Genomic DNA, 25,174 nt, shown 5'->3' with positions numbered 1-25,174 from the left:
TATTTTTTAAAAGATTTTATTTATTCGACACAGAGAGAGACAGCAAGAGAGGGAACACAAGCAGGAGGAAAGGGAGAAGCAGGTTTCCCGCTGAGCAGGGAGCCCGACGCGGGGCTGATGAGGGGCTAGATGCGGGGCTTGATGTGGGGCTCTATGTGGGGCTCGATCCCAGGACCCTGGGATCATGACCTGAGCTGAAGGCAGATGCTTAACGACTGAGCCACCCAGGCGCCCCTAGAGGTGATGTTTTATGGTAAAGATGGTGGTGATGGTTTCACAGGTGTACATGTAATCTCCAAACTCACCAAGCTGTATACATTAAATATACACAGCTTTTTGTATGTCAATCATACTTTAATAAAGTAGTTTAAAAAAAGAAACAGATGTCAAGATGACTCAGAGGGCAGAATTAGCAGATAAAGACTTTAAAGCTGTTATTATACAGACTTTAAGGACATTAAAGGAAATATGATCATAATGAATTAACAGATGGAAAGTCTTGGTAGAGAAATGAAAACTATAGAAAAAGAACCAAATGGAAATTCTAGAACTGAAGAGTGGAATATGTGACATGAAACATTTGTTGGATAGGCTTGACAGCAGATTGGAATGGGCAGAAGGAAAGGGAGTGAACTTGAAGAAAAATCAACAGATATTATCTAATCCGAAGAACAGAAAGAAAAAAAAATTTAAAAAAGAATAGAGCTTCAGGAACTTAATGGACAATATCATGTTGTAAAATTTGTATGTGATTGAAGTCCCAGAAAGAGAGGAGAGAGAGAAATGTGGAGGAAAATATTTAAAGAAATAATGGCCAAATGTCTCTCAGTTTTCTGTAAAACATAAACTTACAGATGATCCTAGAAGCTCCATGAACCTCAAGCAGGATAAACACAAAGAAAACGACACATGGACTCAACATAATTAGCCCCCTGGATGCTAAAGACAAAGAGAAAAACGTGAAAGCAGTCAGGAAAAAAAAGATCCGTTATATATAGGGAATCAATGACCCAAATGATGGCTGAGTTATTGGAAACAATGGAACTTTAAATTAAAAAAATTAAAAATGAATTAAAAAAAAAATCCCTGACAATCCACAGTTCTATGTAAAAGCAATATAAAGACTTTTTTTTTTTTTTTTTTTGGCAAAAGAAAACAATGAGTCACCAGCAGGCATGTGTTACATTGCCTTAAGCAGGCAAGAAATGTTTAAAGGAAATTTTTTAGGTGGACAGAAAATGACACAAGATGGAAACTTAGATATCTATGGTAAAAATAAAATACATGTGTTTTTCTTTTCTTAATTTCTCTGAAAGACAACTGGCTATTTAAGGCAAAAAGTTATAACATGTTGTGCAGTTTATAATATATATAAATCACATGACAATACCACAAATGAAATTCTATAGTTGCAAGTTCCTTTTTTTTAAAAAAAAAGTTTTAATTTATTTGACAGAGAGAAAGAGAGAGAGTGCACAAGCAGCAGGGTGAGGGGCAGAGGGAGAGGCAGACTCTCCTGCTGAGCAGGGAGCCTGATGCAGGGCTGGATCCTGGGACTCCGGGATCATGACCCAAGCTGAAGGCAGACACTTAACTGACTGAACCACCCAGATGCTCCTAGTTGCAAGTTCCTTACATTGTATTTGAACTGGTGCAATATTAACTCTGAGGAAACTGTAATAAGTTGAGGATACGTATTGTAATTCCTAGAGCAACCACTAAAAATAACACAAAGAGGTATAGTTCAAAAGTCAATAAAACAGACATATAACCCTAAGTCAGGCAGACAACAAAGGAACAAAAAAGAGATGGAAAAAATAGAAAACAAGTAGAAAAATAATTGTTCTACATCAAACTATGTCAATAATTATATTAAATGAAAATGGACTAAACACTCTAATTAAAAAGCAGAGATTATCAGACTGGATTTTAACTAGAAGATAAAACTATATGCTATCAATAAGAGGTGAATTTTAATTTAATTTAATTTAATTTAATTTTTTAGAGAGAGAGAGAGCATACATGCACAGTGGGGAGGGGCAGAGGGAGAGGGAGAGGGAGAGAGAGAATCTTAAGCAGGCTCCATGCCCAGTGCAGAGCCTGACATGGGGCTCAATCGCACAACCCTGAGATCATGACCTGAGCCAAAATTAAGAGTCAGATGCTTAACCGACTGAGTCACCCAGGCGCCCAAGGTGAATTTTAATTTTAAAGACACAAATTGAAGTAAAAACAACAAAAGATTGATATACCATGTAAACAGAAAGCAAAAGGAAGAGGGAGTGGCTATATTAATATCAGACAAAAATAGACTTTAAAACAAGGACTGTTGTCAAAGAGAAAGACAAATAAAAGGGTGAATTAGGCAAGAAAACATAAAAATCATAAACACATATGTCTTTAATAACACTAACACAAAATACATGAAACAAAAATAATCAGAACTAAAGGAAGAAATAGACAAATCTTCAATCAGAGTTGAAGGTTTAGAAATGTCCCCTGAGTAATTTGTAGAACAAAGAGATTTTAAAGAATTAGTAAGAATATAGCAGATCTCAATATTACCATTAGCCACCTTGACCTAGTTGATATTTATAGAACACTACAACCAACAACTGTAGGATACACATTCTTTTCAAATGTACATGGAACATTCACCAAAATGAATTATATCCTGGACCATAAAATCAGTCTCAATCAACTTTCAAAGGATTTAAATATTACAGGTTATGTTCTCTGACCCTCTCTGACAGAATTAAATCAGAATTCAGTAAGAATGAGAAAGCTAAGACCATACCCTTCTATATAACACATGAGTCAAAGAAAATCGCTAGGGGAATTTTGAAGTGAATGATAATAAAAAAGCAACATATCAAAATTTGTGGGACACAGCTAGAACACTGCTGAGAGAGGAATTTATCAGTCTAAATGTTTACATTAGAACAGAAGAAAGGCCAAAAATCAATCATCTGATTCTACCTTAAAAAGCTTTAAAATAAAAGGGAGAGTAAAATAAACTCAAAATAAATAGGAGGACAAGAATAAAAGCAGGTAAGAGGCGAAATCAAGAAATAGAAAACAAATAATAGAGAAACAGAACCAAAAGATTCATCAAATTGGTAAATCCTAGTAAGAGTGACAGAGAAAAAGCAAAAGCAGAAATTACCAATATGGAAGGTAAAAGAGAAAGGGAAGGATGTAGAGGAAGGGAAGGAAGGAAGGAAGGAAGGGAGGGAGGGAGGGAGGGAGGGAGGGAGGAAGGAAGGGAGGAAGGGAAAGGCAAATAGAGGGTTACATTTCTCAGAACTGGAAGGGGTCTTAAGGATGATTCCAGGGTAGTCAGTAGCAGAAGTGACCATGGCATTGTGAACAGACTCAAAGAGCGAGATGAGTAGAGACAACCTTGGAGGAGACACCAGAGAAAATATTATTTTGAACACACAGAAGTCTGAGGTGTGAGCAGATGCACACCTCAAAGCCCCATACAGCACATCACATAAAAAAGGTGGAGTTTGTCATGATGTCCCAAAGCCTCCAAGAAAATACTAAATTCCAGTAAAATACGACTAAGAAAGGAAAATACGTAGTATCGTCTAAACACTTTTCAATTGAAAATAGTTAAAATGCAGCCCTTAAGCAAAACTTCCTGAAGTGCCTTCCTCTGAATATAGTTCTATGAGCTATTCTGCAGAAACGCGTCGGAGGAGGTTTGAGCAACACTGCTCACTGCATGGGTCGCCCTCCTCCTGAAGATTCCTGGGGCACTCCAGCGAGGCGGTGACTCCAGGCGGCCTAATGGTGTGAAAGTCAGCCTGACTCTCTTCAGCCTCACGTTTCCTGTTTTTATGGAGCCACAAAACTCTCCTTTCATGGAACACCTATTCACATTCCAAGGAACCAGTATTCTTTGGAATACATTTTGGAAAAAAACTGACCAAAGGTTTAGTATAAAGCTAACAACTGTAATCGCTGTGATTCATTACTATGAGACCATTCTGCAAAGTGAAAAGATAAGGGATAACTTGGTTTTGCATAAAATGTTTCTTCGAAGAAAAAGATAAGGGATAACTTGGTTTTGCACAAAATGTTTCTTCGAAGGAGCTTGAAACACACTGGACTCAGGGTGTTTTCAATGGATTCAAACAGAAGTCTAATTACTTCTTGTTGCTATTTTTCCTCTGTAAATTTAATAGCATTTCTCTCTAGCATTCCAGTAGACATTTAAACATTCTGGGAAAGCGATTACAAGAGAACAATAAAGCCCTGGGATTTCATCTACACGTCTGTTACATCTCATACAAGAAAAAAGAATGGCTTGAGTTGCTCACCCTTGTGACTTTTGCATAGAATATTATACCACACCGCCGCTCAAACATTGTCACAAGATATGAAAAAATAGCAGCTGGAGGACCTCTGGGTTCTCTACCATCTTTCTTCTGTAAACTTAGGGCTGCCTATTACAAATTGATACTTAGAATCGATCATCTCAACCTTCACTGGGGGCTTACGAAAGGAAGTGAGTTTAAATGGTGCTCCTTTCAGTGAAAACCTAAGAAAGACTTTGTGAATGGGTTTATCACATATTATAATTATTTTTGCACTTGCGATTCATCGCCTTAGTCTAGAACAGTGTGCCAGTCTCTAGGCGTTGTTGTTTAAATACCGGCCAAGGTCACAAGTGAGAGGGAGTTTGATCCTCATTTACCTCATACCAGCAGCTGGGTTGGCATGCAGCTGCAGAACCTCTGGGGGATCTCTTTATTTAATTTGGCATCCCTTGCTGAACAGTATTGAGACTTTCACTTCAATGACTCTGCTGGGCTTTACCATAATTTCTATGGTATATCAGTAAACTCTGCTGGAGAGATGCCCAAGCAAACCTGAGAGCAGGCTAGGAGCATGTCCGGTTCAGGTATTTTTGCTTAAGTCAATGATGGCATTAACCCCACATACAAATTCAGCCCGTTTAAAAAATACAACATTATTCATTAGTAGAGAAACTGATTTGTAAGGAATAGTATTCAGTCATCTTAATAATGTGTGTGTGTGTAAGACCCTGTCCTTTTCACAATTTCTTTTGGGATAATTTTTCTAGACTCTGAATCAGACTGTCAAAAGTAAATACAGGCCCAAATTCTGAGTAAGCCACATATTAATTATAAGGCTTGGTCATAAATCTTAGCCTCTATTCCCTGGGTTTCTTATCTGTAAAATGGGAGTGGTGATCTCTCTGACACACTTTGAGTATTAAAAGTGGTAACACGTAAAAGTCACTAGGAGAAGATCAGGTACACAATAGGTACTCTATATATGCTTTATGAAATGCATAACTGCAAAAAGAAAAAAAATCAGTACCTTCTGTGACTTTTGTTTCCACAATCAGAAGAGAAAACAGTTTCACCTGGTCTGCTTTTCTGTTTTTCACATCTTGGTGGTGGTCAGAAAAGGGAAAGGAAGGGAACCAAAGGAAATTGATTTTGCTCGGAATCAGAATGATAGGTTGTCAGAACTGGAAGAAATCTTAGGGATGGTGTGATCCGATGCCCTAAATTTACCAATGAACAAACTAAGGCCCAAGGAGTCTAAGCACTTTGCCCCCAGATCAAATAGAAGTTAATGACCGATCCAGGATTGGGGTCCAATATAAACATGGACTTTTCTTATAATGCGGACTGTTGATATTGTGTGAAGCTATGGTGTTTAAAAAAAGCTACCTTTGGCTAACTTGAAAAATAGTTCTCCTTTTACAGGTTTCTTATTATTTTTTTCTTTTTTTAACATTTTACTTTACACTTAATCCATCAGGAGTTTTCTTTGGTTTCGGATATAAAGTTAGGACTTAACTGAATGCTCTCTTCCCAAATCGTTAGTCCAGAGACTTGGCACCACACATCTCCGCGGCCCTCCCTTTCTCCCTGACTTACAGTGTCACCTTCCCTACCTTCAAAATTATTTTTTACACTAAGGTCAATATCCATGCTCATTTTTTTATTCCATTGATCTGTCTGTTAATTTTTCTACCCATAGGATGCTGTTATAATTATGTTAATGTTATCATATGTTTTAACAAGTTGTCTGAAAAATTTACCTGCATTAATCTTCTTTAGAAAAAAAAACCCTGAAGCTTTTGCCCATTTATTTTTCAAGATGATGAACACTGGCAAGTTGAAGAGAATTAATATTCCACATAGACCAAATAAAACCCATAAGAATTTTGACTAAAATTACATTCGATATAAATATTAATTTGGAAACAACCGGCACTCTTATTATAATCATTTTTTCTCTTTGGGAATATGATATATCTTTTTATTTATTCAATTGTTCTTTGATGTGGCTCAGTAAATTCGAGGCATACCGTGTCAAGCTTTAAAACACACAATGATGATCTAGGGAAGGGAAAATAAATTCTACCTGAAGAGATTTAGGGAAATATTTTTTATGGCCAAAAAGAGGCGTGCTCTACAAATGTAGCCAAATGAAGTACATGGTATTTCATTATTTAAATTAACTTGACACAGCCTAGCTCAATTACACAGGTCCTTACCAAGTTGTTATTCAAAGTCTTTAACCACATATGCATCAACCAACAGTAAGTTTATATTGGGTTCTTACCAGATCTGGCACCACGTTTGATGTTGATGATATGTTCCCTGTCCTCAAAGGAGGTTACAGTCTAATTGAAGTAAGTTTCCATCTTTAAAAGTACCAGCTCTAGAGAGTAGATCTTTTTTTTCTTTTTAAGGTTTTATTTATTTATTTGAGAGAGAGAGAGAGAGTACGAGTGAGTTGGGGGGAGGGACAGAGGGAGAGGGAAAAGCAGACTCCATGATGAGTGGGGAGTCCAACTCGGGGCTTGATCCCAGGACCCTGGGATCATGACCTGAGCCAAAGACAGATGCTCAACTGACTGAGCCACCCAGGTGCCCTGAAAGTAGATCTTAAATGTTCTCACAACACACACACTCACAGAAGAGGTGATTATGTGAGGTGATGGATGATGCCATTTTACAGTATAGTATATATGTGTATCAAATCATCACATTGGACACCTTAAACTTATACAACATTATTTGTCAATTCTATCTCAATAAGCCTGGGGGTGGGGCAGTAGAGTACCAGCTCTTCTTCTTGTTCCAATCCTTGAGTTAATATAGCCTTTTACCAAGTAGTTTGATCTTTCACTTCTATTCCCAGACCAAGGCAAAGAAATTTCTCCAGCAAATTCCTTGGTCATCAAGGGAGCAGTTTTTGGCTGGATCTGGAGTAGATCCCAGATCTACTCCTCAGGTGTAGGTCAAAGTCATCATCCTCAAAGCTACCTGGGGGTACCATAGACAGATTAGCTGAGTTTGAATTATGACTTGTAGCTGTGCGACTTTGGGCAAGTTATTGAGCCACTTTGCCTCTGTTTCCCCAAATATAAAATGGAAGTGGTAATCATATTTAACTTGTAGGACTCCTGTGAAGATTACATGAGCTAATTTGTTTATATTGTACTTACTACCCATGCCCAGCGTGGAGAAGCACTCAGAGATACTGGCTGTCACTTAAAATGCAGTTTCCTGGGCAGGTAATACATTTCAGCTTAAAATGCAGCCCAGAGCGAAAGCACAGCTAGGTGTCCTGCAAGTGTTCAAGAGAAGAAAATGGGATTTTGTGGGGGAATGATCTCCCCTTCTATGGAAGCTTAAGTCCTATACTTGAAGCTGTGGGTAAATGGAATAATTAACCCACGTCTGTGGGAAAATGGCAGCATCTTCCCTTGGGATTTCAATGTTTTAGATTAGATGATAATCCCATAATGAGAGGGTTACAGTCTTAAAAATCCTTGGCAGGAAGAGTCAATCCTCTTCCCCCCTAAGTTATGGTTATATGAAATGAATCCAATATTAAGTATCCAGTATATCTTTAAGTGGATCAAGAAGAGGAGGTTGGGATAATATTTTCTGGGGTGGTCAGCTACCTCTCTTGGGTCAATGCCTGTTTTCACTTTACAGTGTCTCCTGATAATGTTCTACAAGGATCAGCCCCTTTTTGGCTAGGAATGGAAAATGGTATTTTGAAACTCAGAATTTTCTTTTTTTTTTAAAGATTTTATTTTTTTATTTGAGAGAGAGAGAATGAGAGATAGAGAGCACGAGAGGGAAGAGGGTCAGAGGGAGAAGCAGACTCCCTGCTGAGCAGGGAGCCCGATGCGGGACTCAATCCCGAGACTCCAGGATCATGACCTGAGCCGAAGGCAGTCGCTTAACCAACTGAGCCACCCAGGCACCCGAAACTCAGAATTTTCTTAGCATATTAAATGGTGAGATTTTAGTACAACCGAACCTCACCACTGGCCACATCTGGGCCTCTCACTAGCCAGGCACGGGGAAAGGAGAATTCCTTTGCTCTAAGTGGACCCAGTGGCTTGAGAGACTGTCCAGCGCTGAGTAGCACACCTGGGATCTCCCTGGGAGATAGGGAAGCAGAGTATCTCACCAAGAAATCCCCAAGGATCTTTTGCATTTCTGGTTCCTTCCCACCTCTCTTCTCATCTTTTACTTTCTCCTCCTGATGCCTCATGCCTCCTATTTCTTCCAGCCAGAGTCCCTTTCCTGCTCTGGGTACTACAATGACTCAGATAGGAAGAAAGAGTAGTAACAAGGAGATGTGTTCCCCCACTCCTATCCCCGACTCTGAGCCTTAAGCCAGCAAAATACGTACATGATCAGTGCAGTCAGCTCCATGCCCAAGTTGCTTTAAAAGACCCAGGCCCCAGATAGGAAGGTAGTGTAACTAAAGTTATCAGAGAAACTAGGCGCCAACTGAAGATATAATTTCCTTTTATAACAGGAAGTTAGTAAAAAGGAAGGCAGTGGTTAAAATCATAGGCTCTAATATCAGATAGGCCTGGATTTGAATCTGGGCTCTCCCACTCCCTAGTTGCATGACTGAAGCAAGAAACGTAATTTCTCTATGCCTCAGTTTCTTTATCAGTAAGATGGGAGTCCTATCACTCACTCCACTGGGATCGATGTGGGCATGGATATAAGAAGCTCAGTGCAGTGCAACATAATTCACAGAGTCAAGTCCAAGCAAATCGTAGCTATTTATCATAAAAAGTTGAATCAGGGGACGCCTGGGTGGCTCAGACGGTTAAGCGTCTGCCTTCGGCTCAGGTCATGATCCCAGAGTCCTGGGATCGAGTCCCACATCAGGCTCCTGGCTCAGCAAGGAGCCTGCTTCTCCCTCTCCCTCTGCCTCTCTCCCTGCTCATGCTCTCTCTCTCTCTGTATCTCTGTGTTTCAGATGAATAAATAAAATCTTTAAAAAAAATAGTTGAATCAGAAAGTCAGAATTTCTCAGTGTCCATAAAGCACTCCACAGGGATGTATTCATATCCCTTTGGCAGGAGTAGCTTCACAGATGGATGCATCAGACTATAAATGTGTGATGCTGCTCACCATGAAGATCGTCCAACTAATTACCCTCCATCAGTTTCCCTGTTCACTAAGCAGCCTTCTAACGGGGCCTTCCGTATTGCTTTCTAAGAAGGAAACAATGTGCTCACCAGATCAGGCTGACTGGAACATTCAGGCTTGTCTGACAATTACAGATCTCCTTAGAATAAACACAATGGCATCCAGTTTATATGTCAGTCTCTTATGAGTTCAGCTGCACCCAAGAGATGGATCCAAGTCTGACAGAATGAAATCTCTAACTGTAAAGTTAAGGGTCGTATCCTGGGTTGCACCAAATTAGTAGTACTCCTGGGCTCTCTAAGCCGCAAATTGCCGACCTGTGACACAGATAAAGACTGGAGGTCACCTGCCCGGCCCCAGCGGACTTACTTTTGTGACTCCTGTTCTAAGTATAAGAACACTTTGGACATGTTCTTAGGATTTTTTACTTCTTGCGAAAGAGCAAAAAAGAAAGAAAAAAGCGTATCCCCTGAACACCACTTTTCCTCTTTTTTTCCTATTTAGCATAAACAGAGAAGTTGGGAAACACGCCCATATTTTAGAAAACACTCTGATGAAGATAGTCCCCCATGCTATTTCTTTGCATGAGCAGTTGGGACCACAGTGAGTTGGTAAGCGGGTGAGATTGGCGGGGGGGGGAGGGGAGGGGGGCTTCACACTGTCCAGCGCTGAGGCTGGTAATTGGCAATGAGGAAGGTGAGGTGTGGAGAAGGGGTGCAAGGTGGAGCGGAGGGGAGGGCAGAGCAGCATTTGTGAGGAGCCAGTCAGCCCTGTGCTCCACCTGTCTCTCTTGCCTCCACCAATCTTGCCCCAGATCCTGCTTTGGACTAACACTGGAGGGAGAGGGGGACACATGGGGATTAGGGATGAGGTTCCAGTACAGTCCTAGATAGCAGTGGGGAAGTATTCAGCATCTGGGAGAAAGCCCAGCCATCCAGCTAGATTGGCAGCTCTGGGTGGCCATTCATATGACAGGGACAGAGTTGTATGGAAACCGTCAGGGGGAAGGTTGCCTGCAGAACTCTAAATAGTCCAGTTCAGGAACATTGAACAAGTTCAAGAGATAATGCTAGATAATGCTATTCAAGAAATCTTTATCACCAAAGAGAGAGGAAGTAAAGTTTAATAACCAATGAGGACATCAAGGGAGAGAGATCGTTCAGGAGAATTCTAAAGCTGCCATTCGGTGAGAGCATCTGGAGAAGTGATCTAATTTCAGAAACTGTCTGCCTTCAGCCCTTCTTTTTATGATCCAGGCTGAGATCACACAATTAGATTTCAGTTAGCCCATTCAAGGCCAACCACCAATTGGCCTTACCCGTCCAGCCACATCTTTTGTTTTTTTCCCTTTATAAAAACTCAAGATGATTAGGCAAAGCTCCAAGCCACTCCCTGTTACTCCTTCTCCACCTCTGCCTTTGCTCGTATAGCTTCCAGAGCTTCCAACGCTGGCCCCTCTTCTCTCAGCCACGCCCACCAGCTTCTCCGCGGCCTATCTTGACTCATGCACCACCCCCACCCTGGGGGCAGTTACACCCATCATTACCCTGTCTCCCCGAGAGGCTGGCAGTTCCCCAAGGCGCCAACAAAGCATTGATCTGGTCGCCGAAGAGCTGTGGCCGCAACAATGACGACTATGACCTGGAACAAGCCACTTTGTCTTCTCAGGATACAGATGGGGAACCTCAGTCCTTAGAGACTGAATGGTGTTCCCATGACAGCGAGGCTGTATTACAGCAGCGGCGGGGTCCCATTCGCGCCCACGTCCTCCGAGTCTCCTCTCGGTCTATGGTTCTTTCCCCTGAAGAGCTCACGGCTGCTTCCAGACCTCATGGTTGCCAGCCATAAACAGATTTATTCAGGCTATCATTGCAGACAGAGATGGAAATCAAAAGACTATATAAATTGGATCTTTTGGTGGCATATTGTCCCAACGCCACAGCCTAATGAGAAGGATCACCTCCAGATAAATATCTTCTGGGCTTGCATTACACATTCGATTCAGAGCAGATGATTTTAAAGAAAGTGTAGGGTGAACTACTCTAGTCTGTGGGTACTTACTTCTGTTGTACCAATGAGGTTTTTAAAAAAGGCTAGGAATGTATACTTGAATGCAAGTACAGTTTAAGGTACAATGGGTTAGAATATTGGAGAACACAGCAATTGTATTTATTCATCTCAAGTACCTCTCAGTGGATAATTAAACTGGGCCGTGATAAAAACAATCCTATTGGGCCCATTTCTCTTGTGGCTGATGCCACTGTGCTCCTTGCTATAGTATTTTTCCTTTGTTTCATTCTAAATGGAACGCTACTATAATAATGCAAGTATTACCTCTTACGTAGCAGTTCCGTTTTCCTCCTTGCAATGGAAAAGCCACCGTGGTTAGAGGAAAGCAGGAAGTTTACATTTTCACTCATGAAGATGCAGTTCTTATGAAAATCTGCAGTGACAGTCTAGATATGTCCCTGGTAGGTTTCCTGTATCATCCACTAAGAGAGTTTTTTTATCCATAAAGAACACAGAGTTTTCAGGATACTTCTCTGTTCTGATACACACCTTGCCCCACACTGGATATTTGTGAGAAAGAGAAGGAAATCTTTCAAACGGAGTTCTAATTTGGGGGAGGGGTATCATGGGCCCCTTTGGGAGTCTGCGAACACCTACAGACCCCTTCTTAGAATAATGTTTTCATAAATGTATGAAATAGTATACATTGGAAACCAAGTATATTGAAATACAGTTCTAGCCATGGACCCCTGATGCCCTAAACTTATCATAGAGCTGACTCAGGCTCCATCATCTAGGTAATTTTTGGCTCCTCAAAGTGCAATTATGAGGTTAGAAACACAGCCTCGTGATGACCAAAACTCAAGCCCAAAACCCAAGCCACAAAGTGCAAAGGCATTGGATCACATCAAGGGGGCAAGGCTAGCTGGTTAGCAGGTGGCTGCTGACCCGGGATGATTCCAGGGCAGTGAAAGGCTCTCTTCCTGTGTCCCCCAATCCCCTTCCTCCCTGTCCACTCATGCTTCAAATCCCTTAATAGAGTCTAACTCCTTTGGTTTAATTAAATAGAGGATTTACTCTTGTTAAAAAACAAAAACCCGGGCGCCTGGGTGGCTCAGTCGGTTAAGCGACTGCCTTCGGCTCAGGTCATGATCCTGGAGTCCAAGGATCGAGTCCCGCATCGGGCTCCCTGCTCGGCAGGGAGTCTGCTTCTCCCTCTGACCCTACCCCCTCTCATGAGCTCTCTCTCTCATTCTTTCTCTCAAATAAATAAATAAAATCTTTAAAAAACAAAAACAAAAACAAAAACCCATGGGAGAGGTAATACTCCATGCCAAAGATTTTCAAATTTATTTTCAGGAGTAGAAGCTATTTTTCAAATGCAACCTTAAATACAATGCTGATATGTAAATAAATGAAAAATTTTAAAGAGTTTAGTATAATTCTGTATGTTGAATTACATACACAAATAAGCATATATATTATATGTAAATCAACACTGGAAACAATAAGGTTGTCTTGATGAAGGCAAATGATGAAATCAAGAGTTACAGATAATAACTACAATCTTGCATCCATCTCAGCATACAATTTATTTCTGTATTTTTTTCTTGCATGCACAAGATGGAGAACATTCTGAAGTCAATGGATAAGGAATTTCAAATAGTTAACAATTTGTTATGGTGTTTATAATCTCAGGAGTTCCCTCAATTAAAATGCTCCAGAAGCTTTAAAGAACAGTAGGAATTTTTTGTTTCAAAATGGAGTCACTAACAATATCTAACAACTGCTCGTATTCCTTGGTAATTAAGGATTTGTTGATGAGTACTTAATTTAGGGAGATTTGTCCAGTGGATTTCATAAATACTTTGAATCCTAACTCCCCTTACCTACTTCATTACCGTAGGTGAGTAGCTTAATCTTAGTCTCAGTTTCCTCATGTGTAAAATGGTTATAAAAATAGCACATATGTTATAGGTATAAGGGTTAAATATGAGAGTGTACATAAAGCACTCATCATGGCATCTGGCACAGTTTAGCAAGTGCTCTTATTTTTGAGGGGTCCAATGACCGGAAGTACTTTTCAACTGTATATAACAATTGTAACATTGTAACATTGTCCTATAACATTGTAAGATGTTCATTCCGTCATGTCCATTGAAATTTCTTTTTTTTTTTTAAGATTTTATTTATTTGACAGAGAGAGAGACAGCGAGAGAGGGAACACAAGCAGGGGGAGCGGGAGAGGGAGAAGCAGGCTCCCCGCGGAGCAGGGAGCCCGACGCGGGGCTCGATCCCAGGACCCCGGGATCACGACCTGAGCCGAAGGCAGACGCTTAACTGACTGAGCCACTCAGGCAACCCCCATTGAAATTTCTTCTTGGGCATCTCGGCACCCTCCTGTTTTGGATAGTCACTCAACTGCAAAACAATCTAATTTTGTTTTGCGTGTTGAGTCCAAATTTTAAGAGGATGCTTTATTGCTGACCTTTCACGTACAGCTGTAAGCAAAGTCACATGGCGGCCCTGCATTGCCAGATGAAGATTGTACGGCGCATTTCCAACCAGGTAAGAACCAGCCCAAACCTAAAATGAGCAACGAGATGATCGATAATACTGCGTCCCCACCGTGCAATGTGTAGTACTGTAATTGTACCATTCACTTTTACGCTGCCAAACGTGAGCTCCAGAGAACTTGCCTGGCTTTGAATGCGTGCTGGCACGCATGTGTTGGAACGCTCACACCGGGGGAATGCTTACTAGGGGCTAGGCTCTGCTTTCAGACCTTGATGTGTATTTGCTGACTTAACCTTCACTTATTTATTTGTGTGATTATTATAGGAGTGTATACAAGCAGACCTGAATTCCAAAATATGACCAGTACAAAGATACACCCTATCTGATAAAAAAAACACCTTTCTAGGGAATTCAAATGTGTGTGTGTGTGCGCGCGCAGGCCCACGCACTCCAAGAATTAACCTAACAGCACAAACTAACCCATTGGTTGTATCTCGTATGTATGAAAATTTGGTACTTAACCCAAGTATGTCTGTGTTTTCTTTGTTACACCTTAAAATGGCTCAAATATTTATCAAAAAATTTAACTATGAGTTAAATGCTTGCAGTTTCCCCGAAACTCACCAGAGTTCTCTGTGACAGTTTGAAAACGAGAGCATTAAGCCTTATTACTCATTTACACTGGAGTGTGAAAGGAGCCAAATCAGATCCTTCCCTGGGAGCACAGGTGTGAAGAAGGGGAAGGAAGTATGAGATTTCTAGTATTAGCTCATTTTTCCCAAAACCAGGAGCCTTATTAGGTACCTATTATGTGCCAGCAACGTTATATTATCTATAATTCCCAGAACCCCCTTGCCTAATGGGCACCACTATTCTGACTCCGTAGAAGAGGGAACAGAGGATTTGAGATTGCATTTGCTTGCCTGGAGTTGCATAACTGCAAGATGGCAGATAGGACCCAAACTGAGCCACTCAACCCTTCCCACCGCACCAGACCACCTCCAACCCAACCTCCCCGTTTTATAACCCCTGAAGATGGGAATGAGCGAGGTGGAGTAACTTGCTCTTGGAAACAGCTAGTGGGTGGCAAGGCTGTTGCAGGAATCCAGGAGTGAGGGTGTTTCACTAGGAAGACTCTCTCGGATGGCCCAGTGGGAGGATGCCCCGTGCAACCAGGGTGACCGGGGCCAGCAACATCGTTTCTTCACTTCTAGACTTGGCATCAGGTCGCTTAGTTTCAGTCAGAGACTGGATGCGGGAGAAGACAGACCAGTCCTCTCCTGAGCACCAATTATGTGTAAAACACTACTTGGGGCAGGGGAAAGTCTGAAAAACAGGCAAAGAGAACAGACAGCAAGGTCCCTGCCCTCGTATCAGGGTGGGAAAGAAGGCATCATCATAGGAAATATTAAATAGAATCCTTGGAAGGTATTTCAGTAATATTTTGGCTCTCTCCCTCAACTGCTACAGTAATGTAAGCTTTAAATGACAGTATAAAACATGGCACAATACAATCCACGAAAATTGCCACTAGTCACAACTAGTATTTTCAGAGCCTTTATTTGTACCAGGACCTTTGCTAAGTGCTTTGACTTCTCTCATTTAAATCTCAATACAATCCTATGAGATACTCTTACTATGGACATTTTACACGTGAAACAACGCAGGCTGTTTCTGGGAGGTCCCTCATCGGGCCAGATTCACACCAGGCCGTGGAGTCTGAGCCAGACTCCCTACGCTGAGAGCTAGCGAGTGCTAGGAGTGCTTCAGCACGGGGCTGGTGGGTCTGGGAAGGCGTGCAGCATCTCAGCACAGAAACTCAGGGAACATTCTCAAGAAGTTTGGGAACTCCCTACTGGCGGATTTTCGGTGAACATTACCCGATGAGGGCAAAGCCTCTAATAGCCTCTTCCCGCTCCCAGAGTCCTAGTGGGCTTTTGTGAGAGAACCCGGGAGCAGCCAAGGTCAATTGTCTCATCACTTTCTTCGGCTTTGCCAGCACTCAAAACCCAGGCCAAACTAAAGTTCTAAACAGCATCCACCTACCAAGGTGATGTACCAGCCCCGTGCTCCAGCACCACCACTGCCGTACTGGTGGCGTACATTTGAGGAATCAGGAAGAACACGAGAAGTCCTTGTTTTCTGGAAAACTCTCTCTAAGCGACCTGACCAGAAAGCTCTCTTGAGCCACGGAAGTGGGGGTGCTGTCTGCGCGTGCCAGCACAGTGCTTGGGTAATGACTGTGTGTCATAAATAGGAGACGGCGTTTCTGAATGTCTTTAAAAGCGGTTTTCCTTTCGTTCCACTAATTTAATTTACCAAATGGTCCCGGGAAAAAGGAGGGGGACCAAGATGCTGACTCCACGTTTCCTGGAAAATCCACATTTTCTTTCTAAACTGCTCTCAAAGAAATTCCGTCTGACTGCTGTCTGCTGGCTCCCTCAGACTCTCCCTCTGTCAAAATTCTGACCCAGCAGGTGTGAGAAAGAAGAGCTGCAGAACTTGAGTGAATACCCACATCTGTTTTTGGAAAAAAGGAACAGAAGCAGCACAGAAGGAAGTACAAGAGATAATTGCTGGCTTGAACTACAGTGCATTTTCCTTGTAGGCAGAGGGCCAGCTTGCAGCAGGCAGACTAGGCAGGCCCATCTTATTGGAATTCAGGGGTGGGCCTCCGTTCTTGTCCGGAGACAGCTGTAAACCAGCAGCCCATAGCATTGCAATCAGGCACCGAGTTTTGTCAAGGAATGCTGATACGTACAGAAGCAGCTTTGTCTGCTTCAACTGCACCCCTGCCTAGTGAAATGACAGTCAATCTCTGATTCCAGATGACAAGAACTGGAGAAAAACTTAAAACAAATGGCGACCTTTCAAAAGATTAATTTGTTTACCAACAAAATGTTCCCTCTTTGTCATCCGAGATGGGGGTGACCTTCACTTTCCCATATCTAGGCTGAAAGGATGCTGACTATAGTCATCTGTTAACTCCGTCTCAGCAATTATTCCCTTTTTTATTTTTAGTGACAAGAAGGGTTTATTAATTCACTCTGCTTCTTGTTATGGTTTATAAATGCAACAAGCTCATTCTGAATTACTGCAGTGTAACATCAATTTGTTTAAATCTAATTCTGCTCCCATTGCCAAATTACGTTGTGACTGTAATTGTGGCCATATGCATGGGCTTAAAACACAATCATGTTTTGAAATCATCCTTCTTTCTCCCCCCACCACTCCCTGACCCCGACCTTCCCCCTTTCTTCTGGCGCTGCTTCTAATCATTTGACATGAACACAATTGCCTCACTTTTCATTACTTTATCATTCCAGAAATGAATGTACTTTCACGAGAGAGATTACTATGTACACCCCAAGTGAAACAGTAAAGAATGAAACTATGATTTGTGAAGTGTGGTTGCTACCCAACTAAGTTAGTGAAAAACACCGCATAACGTAGGACTCATAAAATCGAGAAATCATAATAGTATTAAATTCAACCTCATGAATAAATAAAAGATTCTAAGTTTACATTGCATTATATATTTATTTATTTGGAAAGCGGGACCAAAGGACTGGTATAATTCTACAGCAACTCATAGGTTGCCAACAAGAAAAATGGTTTTATGATTCTTTTCTAGGTCATAACAGTTATAATCAGAGTTATTTGTGCAGCGATTCAAAGCAATGTTTTGTTTGGTTATTTTGTTATGCATTCATAATTGTTCTTTTAAAATTCATGCTAACAGATGCATGTTTGAAGCCTTGTAAGAAACCCTTTTTATCTAAACTAAATAAATCAAAGTCAAATTTTCTGTAGATCTTCAAATGTGTTGCATCAGAAAGTCTAACTGGAGCTAGATGGCAGCGAGGAAGTGTGACGCTGATGTATCAGAGATTTCTTCTTGTCTCCCTGTACCTGTGAGGCTCTGCTCTAAAACCTATTAGAACGTTGTTGTTGTATAATTTGGCAGATTTAAGATACTGGAAAAAATCATTAGCGAGTTTCACTTTTAGTATTTTTTTTATAAATTGATTTTACATATAGTTACAGGATATAAAATTCTGAAGGCATGTGGGGTGGGGTGGGGTGTGTGTGCACACGCGCATGCGTCTGGGTTATATGTGCCTTCATATGTGCTTTAAAATCTCTGCACCAGCCCCTTATGATCAGGAAGGATATACCTCTTCATAAAACGGAGAAAATATCAGTTTCTAGGAACTAATCATGTAAACCAGCTACATATTCAAATTTGCTCTGTCAAAAATGTCGAAGATTATTTACAGGCTTTTGACAAGCTGTTCAAGTTTCATAAGAAGGAAAGAAGCACATGGCCCTCGGCAGCCAAATCATAATCCCCTTTGAATGTTTAGAGTAGTTCTAAAAAGCGATTAGCCTTGATGCTGCTTTTCTAATTAACTATACATCACAACAGTAGACACATTGCTTCCATGTGGGGAAGTGCTTTCAGAAACATTTTTATAAGTGGTAAATCACAACTGTATCTGTTCCCAAATGCTCTATGGGATTGTTTAAAACCAATACCTGAATATTTCTCGAACGGGGCTTTTGGCACAGTGTTTTCATTTTATAAATCCAAAACGAAATTACTGATTTCCTGTTACTACCATCATATATACATATAGCAACGTGAGATGATAGGATCAACTATTTTGATTGAAATGTTAATAGTCAGCTTGAGCAAAATGTATATAATGTCCATACATTTTAAAGGGCTCTGGTGTAGATGTTCAGGGAGTTAAGTTTAATGGGGAAAAAGGATCTTCAATACAACAAATGAGTGTATATTATCTATGTATCATGCAAGGCCAAGTGCTTTCCCAAACCCTCTGCGTTCGAAGTACATGGGCACAATAACCAAAGCACTCATCCTCTTGGGAATTAGCAAAAAATATAACAAATGATTAAGGTTCTGCCCCAGATTTTTGGATATAACTTTGAATTCCTATATATGTCTGAATCTTCATTCCCATTCATTAAAGCCAAACATAATCCTCTCTAAATCTAGAGGTGTGTCTTTTTAAACTTTGATACTCATCAGGAAAAGTTTGCTGGAAATGCCGTAGTTGCCTTGGGCTACAAAGCCCCAGCACTCCACCAGCTACGCCAATATAATTCTAGATTGAAGGGGGAAAACCAACAACAACAAAAGAGAAATCTGCTTCTGTCTGTGCAGCCAGAGAAATAATATTTTTATTTCAAGGGCTTTGGGCTCATGGGACGCCGATAAAAACCCTTTCCCATTATTCACAGTGACATTTTAAATAAAGTTTCAGCAGGAATAAAAATATCTAACTTTCTGGTTATTTCTTAGGCTATAGAAGTATTTCTATGATAGAGTGCACTTAGGCCAAACCTATTAAAATAACATAAAGCACATAGAAAGAAAGTAAAAAATATTATTTCAGGGTTACATGAATGAAGGAGGCAGATGAAAATGTCTGTGTAGGAAATTTAGAAGATTAATCCAAGAGACTATTCTGATTAGAAATGGTTTTGCAATTTAATTCTAAAATTCATCTTGTTTTTTAGTTTTGATCTCCCCAAAGCATACATTTAAGAACTTTTGAGAGAAGCCAAAGGTTAAAAATGCATTTACAAACGTACAGGTGTCACCTCAGTGATTGTTTTCAGTATTAGAAATAATCTCGAGTCAAATAATTTCTCAGTTAAAATGAAGCACTACTTTTAAATCTCCTAAGAAAACCCCACAACACAGAAAGTACAGTCCTGGCTTTGGGACACTTAGCAGCCAGTCAATGGTAAATACAGGCACAGACTCTGAGATCACTTAATGCCAATCTCCGTTTGATCATTCTTCCCTCCCATCAAATTTTGCTGACATAAAGAATGATTCCATGCTTGCTTCAGATTTAGAATAATATTCTTAAATTTTGTGTACTGGATGATTATATGCATTGAAGCCGATTACCGTGCTGTTTTCTTTCGATTTTTCTAGCGGTAAGCCTACTATCAAAGAAATAAAATATTTAACATTTCTCTCTTCATTGCTTTTGTTGTTAAATTATTTCATCCTTGTTAAAATGATGATACCAGATTATTTAGGAACATCAGATAAAACAGAGAAATTTGAATGAGCTACAAATAGATCTTTTAAAAATGGTTTACATGTTTTTAATTATTCGTAACTATAAACAGAATGAAAGCCATTCCATTTCATCTCCCCCAAATTCTAAGGATCAAAATCATTACTTAAAATGTACATTGTATCTTATAAAAGATAGGACTTTTGGTTCTTAAAAAATATTAAGAGCTCTTTAAAACAAGTCATTACTTACACAGGCTTTTCTCTGATTAATATATGGCAAACTGATTCCGTAGTTCACATTTACAGCAGCTCTGTGGTGGATGTTTTCAGGATCCTGCATGATTTTTACATTCAACCCTATCTTTCGCTGAAACAAAGAAACAATGAAACTTTCATGTTGAATGAACAAAAATGCTTACTAACATTTTATATCCTCAAAGGAGTGTGAAGTTCTTTGAAAGTAATTATTTTAGTATAATTCTTTTGACAAAAATTTATATATATGTGTGTATATATATATATATTTGGTTTTATTTAGGCTGCTAATTGGTCTCTTTTATTCACAGAAAAGGAACTTTCTGTAGATTTTCCTCCATGTATCCTATTGCTCGTACAAACATATCCTTGGACATCACTCATTTCCTCCAAAATAATAGCAGGAGCCAACCAAGGTGGACAAAGGACCAGAATACCTGGTCTCGATCTATTTTTAGCTTTCCAGGTCAAGGATTTTGCCAATGAAATCTATACTGCAAACACACAGGTAGAGGGCTCCCTTGGTCTGTTAATGTGGCCATTTTCCTCAAGGGACATTTACAGGTAAATCTCACTTTGGACTTGGTGAATTTACCACAATGCATTTATTTACTCCTTCACAGAGATTTTGCTATCTATAGGAAAAACATGTGCTGTCGTTAGAAAAAAATATAAAAGCATGTCGTTTGAACCACGTGTTCCTCATTTTAAATAACTCAAATGAGTTAAAGCTGAGACGCCGAACCATAAACCACCAGCGAAGACAACACGGTGATGGCGGAAAAGGGGCGAGACCTCGCTGGGTTCCAGTCTTGCCCTCCTCTGGACTGCCCGCATGTTACCTTGGGTAAGTCACTCTCCTTCTTAGAAAGTCAGTTTCTCTACTTGCAAAATGCAGCAGTTAGACTTGAGGGTCTCTTGAAGAACTATTCACCTCACCCCTACCCTCCAAATGTCACCCTATCCACCCCCCGACGCCCCTCCCCCCCACACCCTCCCCTGCTTCGGCATTCTATGATGTGATGCTAAAAGGTAAGGTGACACTTAGGGAATATGACATCACAACCTTTTCTGAGGTCTTGTGACTTTTTACTGTGATATAATTCACATACTATAAAATTCACACCTTTAAAGTACGTGAGTCAGTGGTTTTTCGCATATTCACAAAGTTGTGCAACCATCACCCCAAATTTCAGAACATTTTCATCACCCCAAAAAGAACCCTCACACCCATTAACAATCACTCCCCATTTACTCCTCCTTCCAGCCCCTGGCAACTACTAGTCTACTTTCTGTCTCTTAGATGTGCCCATTCTGGGCATTTCATATAAATGGATTCCTAAAATACATGGTCCCTGTGACTTTTTGGAAAGGAGGTGTTGTGAGCAATTAAAAAAAATATTTTTCCTTTCAACTGAGTGTCTTCGATCTGGGAGTGATCTGGTACAATTGTTAAAATGGTCATACTGGGAAGATTCATTCATGATCCAGCTATTTCTTTGATCATAAGCATTCATAAACAGGGCTGTGCCTAAGGTCAAAGTGAAGGCGAAGCCTACAAAAATACCTATGGTATGTATCCTGTCCAGGTAAGTTATTTCTTAACACAGCCTCCAAACCTCTCTTCTGTGTTTTGTGTGTGTGTTTTTTTTTAAATAGCAGTTTTTAAGCCAAATCTCTAAATAATGGCACTCAGCTGTCCACTTTAACCCATGCAGGGATACAGGTTGCCAAGAAAGCCTATCTGTTTCCTTCTCCTGGAAGTATGTGGGGTTGCAAAAGCAACGTTGTGCTAATTATAAATGGCTTTCCTTCTGTGAGGAATCCACACTCACAGCACCACTCCGGGGCTTTTGCGCGTAAGCCGAGTGCCACTTTTATTGAAATTAATACCTGAACATAATTTTTTCCTTCTTAATTAAACTTTCAGAATAATTTCCATCCTACCAAGGATTAGGAAATTGCTAATATGTATTATATTGACTGGATGTGGTTTCTGTAATTAGAGTGTGTTTTAAATGTGAACCCTGGATACAACTGATGGTAAAAGCTTCATCTATCATGTCTAAGATTTGTTAGAACTTTTTAATTCATTGGCTCGGTGGACCATAGCAGTTTTCTTAGTTTTATTATGCTCCGTCAACTTCATGTGGCTATGGTACGGGTGTAGGGAGGAAATTATCAAATACAGAATCACTGTGGAAAGTGGCATCAAAATCCAGTTCTCTGCTCATTGTTACATTTCTGTGGCACTGGACATAGATCTTTATGGACAGGAATCCAAATGTAAATAGAAATCCCAAAGAAATGACAGGTTGTAATATCAGTTATGTATTAGTTAGCTTCTAAAAGCAATGGGAGAGGTCCTTTAAAATGATTAATATTCTAATATTTACTACTTTGGCACCAAAACATGTGTATACCAAAATAATAATAACACATTAAATTTCCCTTTTAAAAAACAAAAGGGCCTACATGTAAATAATAATGTATCAAATGGTTTTGCTATAAATCACTACCAAACACATTCATAACCTAAACTTTTCACAAACCACCTATTGAACTATATAGGAAAACACTTAAAAGCATAAGCTGCATTCAGACCCAGTAATAAGATCTTTTCAAGAAAAACAGTTGTCAATTTAAAAAAGAAAAACAAAATTCATCATTCCATTAAGCAGAAGAGCAAGCCCTGGAAGATAATTTTCACCAACAGCAAGATAAATATAAAAAATAATTTCAGAAATTTTTCTCGAATTGATCAAGAAAAGGCAGCCATCTATTTAATCTATCTTGAGTCATTAAACAATCCAAACTTGGAATTCTCTCCTTCTGATAGTAATTACAAGCAGATATATCAAATGTGACTCTCATTTAGACTTTGGTTTTGTAAGAACAAAAGTTATTATCAGAGCCAATTACTGTTTTACCTACATGGCCGCACAGAAGCAGGGAGCTCAATTTTCATCTCATCAGTGATTTTGTGGTATTTATTTTATTACTATGCCCACAAAGCTATCTAAGAAGGAAATAGCTTATGCTATTAAAACAAGGGTTTAAACATAAGAGGCTAAGGTTTCTTTTCAAAGAAGTTCTGAATTAAAAACACTAGGCAGCGTGTAATACCAGCTCCCCAGACATGGGCAGGCCATAAAATGACCTACATCTGAGCAGTAGATCCCACACAGAGTAATCAAAATCGAAATGCTTCACAAACAAAGTTGAGACGGGCTATTTACTAAGTTACAGTATTCATCAGCATAACATTATTCTCAACAGTGTTTGCCCCAAGTAATGCCTTCTAAAGTGTATATTGCTTAATATCATATTCCCACTGGTTAAAGACCTCTGCTGTTTAATCTTAAAACCAGAAAGGAAAAAAAAAGAATCTAGTCACCTTTAACGCTCTGATTCTTACAACCATTATTATATTTAATGGAAAGAACAATAGACCTTGAATCGTGGTTCAAGCCATGTGATGTAGATTTCTCATTTGTAAAGCTAGGTAATAATACCTACCTTCACAGCGTTGTTGGTGAGGGAAATTACTAAAGTATGGTAAGTATCTTGCAATAATAAAGCACTACTCAGGAGCCTACTGGCCAAAACACAATGACTGTAATGGATGGAAACCATACAAATACATAAAAACCCCGAGTTCTTAATGTTTTCCCTCTTTTGAAAAAACCTACTTGATAAAATTGGTACGTTAATTTGAAAGTAAATAAAGGAAAAGAATCAAGCATTTATCCTGCTTTTCCTGAAAAATCTATTTTTCAGATGCCCCAAAGAGTCAGTAAGGGACAGTTCTTCATAGAAGCCAATAAATGCAGAAGGAAGGGTGGAATTATAAAAATCGCTGCTTCGCACTCCCTAATGAAATAATGTATTTAGGCAAACATCAGTGGTCACTAATACCATTCAGGGAATTTTATAAAGGGTAGATCGAGGGGTGCCTGGGTGGCTCAGTCGGTTAAGCATCTGCCTTCGGCTCAGGTCATGATCCCAGGGTCCTGGGATCGAGCCCCGCATCGGGCTCCCCCTTCTCTGTGGGGAGCCTGCTTCTCCCTCTCCCACTCCCTCCTGCTTGTGTTCCCTCTCTTGCTGTCTCTCTCTCTCTCTCTCTCTCTCTCTGTCAAATAAATAAATAAATATTTAAAAAAGGGGGGGCGGTAGATGGAGCCAGTAATACCCAGACCCACTGATCAATCTTAACATCTTTTTTTTTTTTAAGATTTTATTTATTTATTCGAGAGAAAGAACAAGCAGGGGGAGGAGCAGAGGGAGAAGCAGGCTTCCCGCTGAGCAGGGAGCCCGATGTGGGGCTCGATCCCAGGACCCCGGGATCATGACCTGAGCCGAAGGCAGACGCTTAATGACTGAGTCACCCAGGCGCCCCTCAATCTTAACATCTTTAGAGGAGAAAAAGAAATTGCCTCCCGATATCCTCTAAGGGGAAGTACACAGCACCACCTATGACCTATTTCTGCCCAAAAGATGTTATCTGAATCTGGTCAAGCTTCTAGATAAAACCACCAGTTTACAAGAAATACTAGGGACAGAAGAAAGCATAAGATGACACCATGAGATTGCAATCAGCCAAATTCAAACAGCGAAGAAAAGTCTATCTGACCAATGACCTGGTTTCTCTAGCCAATAAATGACTTTTTTTTTTTTAGATAAGGGGGAAGTGTAGATAAAATGAGATGCAAATGCACTGTGTGGACCTTGTTTACATCCTAATTCAAACATTAGAACAACAACTTTAAGACAATTGGGGGAAACGGAACTGTGCCTGGGAATTCTATAGTATTAATGCATTGTTAAATGTGTTAGATGTGATAATATGTTTTTCTTAAGT

The 25,174-nt window shown here is 40.1% G+C and overlaps 1 protein-coding gene across 3 annotated transcripts in view; it reads right to left on the bottom strand.

Moving 5' to 3' along the window:
• Positions 1 to 25,174, bottom strand: part of IQCH (IQ motif containing H) — a 201,492-nt gene that overhangs the window by 156,047 nt on the left and 20,271 nt on the right. The window contains exons 4-5 of one of the 3 annotated variants that reach the window (XM_088024875.1): positions 20,305 to 20,425; positions 14,959 to 14,972 (exon numbers count right to left, since the gene is read on the bottom strand). The exons of 1 other annotated variant lie outside the window; for it this stretch is intronic. In XM_088024875.1, coding sequence (XP_087881001.1) covers positions 14,959 to 14,972; positions 20,305 to 20,425 — 135 coding nt within the window. The remainder of the gene's footprint in view (positions 1 to 14,958; positions 14,973 to 20,304; positions 20,426 to 25,174) is intronic. One more of the 3 variants, XM_088024876.1, reaches the window with a different exon arrangement.

The sequence above is a fragment of the Eumetopias jubatus genome, unplaced genomic scaffold (genome assembly GCF_037043125.1).
Source record: "Eumetopias jubatus isolate StellerSeaLion01/CBP00866 unplaced genomic scaffold, mEumJub1_p1.0 scaffold_7, whole genome shotgun sequence".
Classification (NCBI taxonomy): Eukaryota; Metazoa; Chordata; class Mammalia; order Carnivora; family Otariidae; genus Eumetopias; species Eumetopias jubatus.
This window is presented reverse-complemented; position numbering and strand designations above follow the sequence as displayed.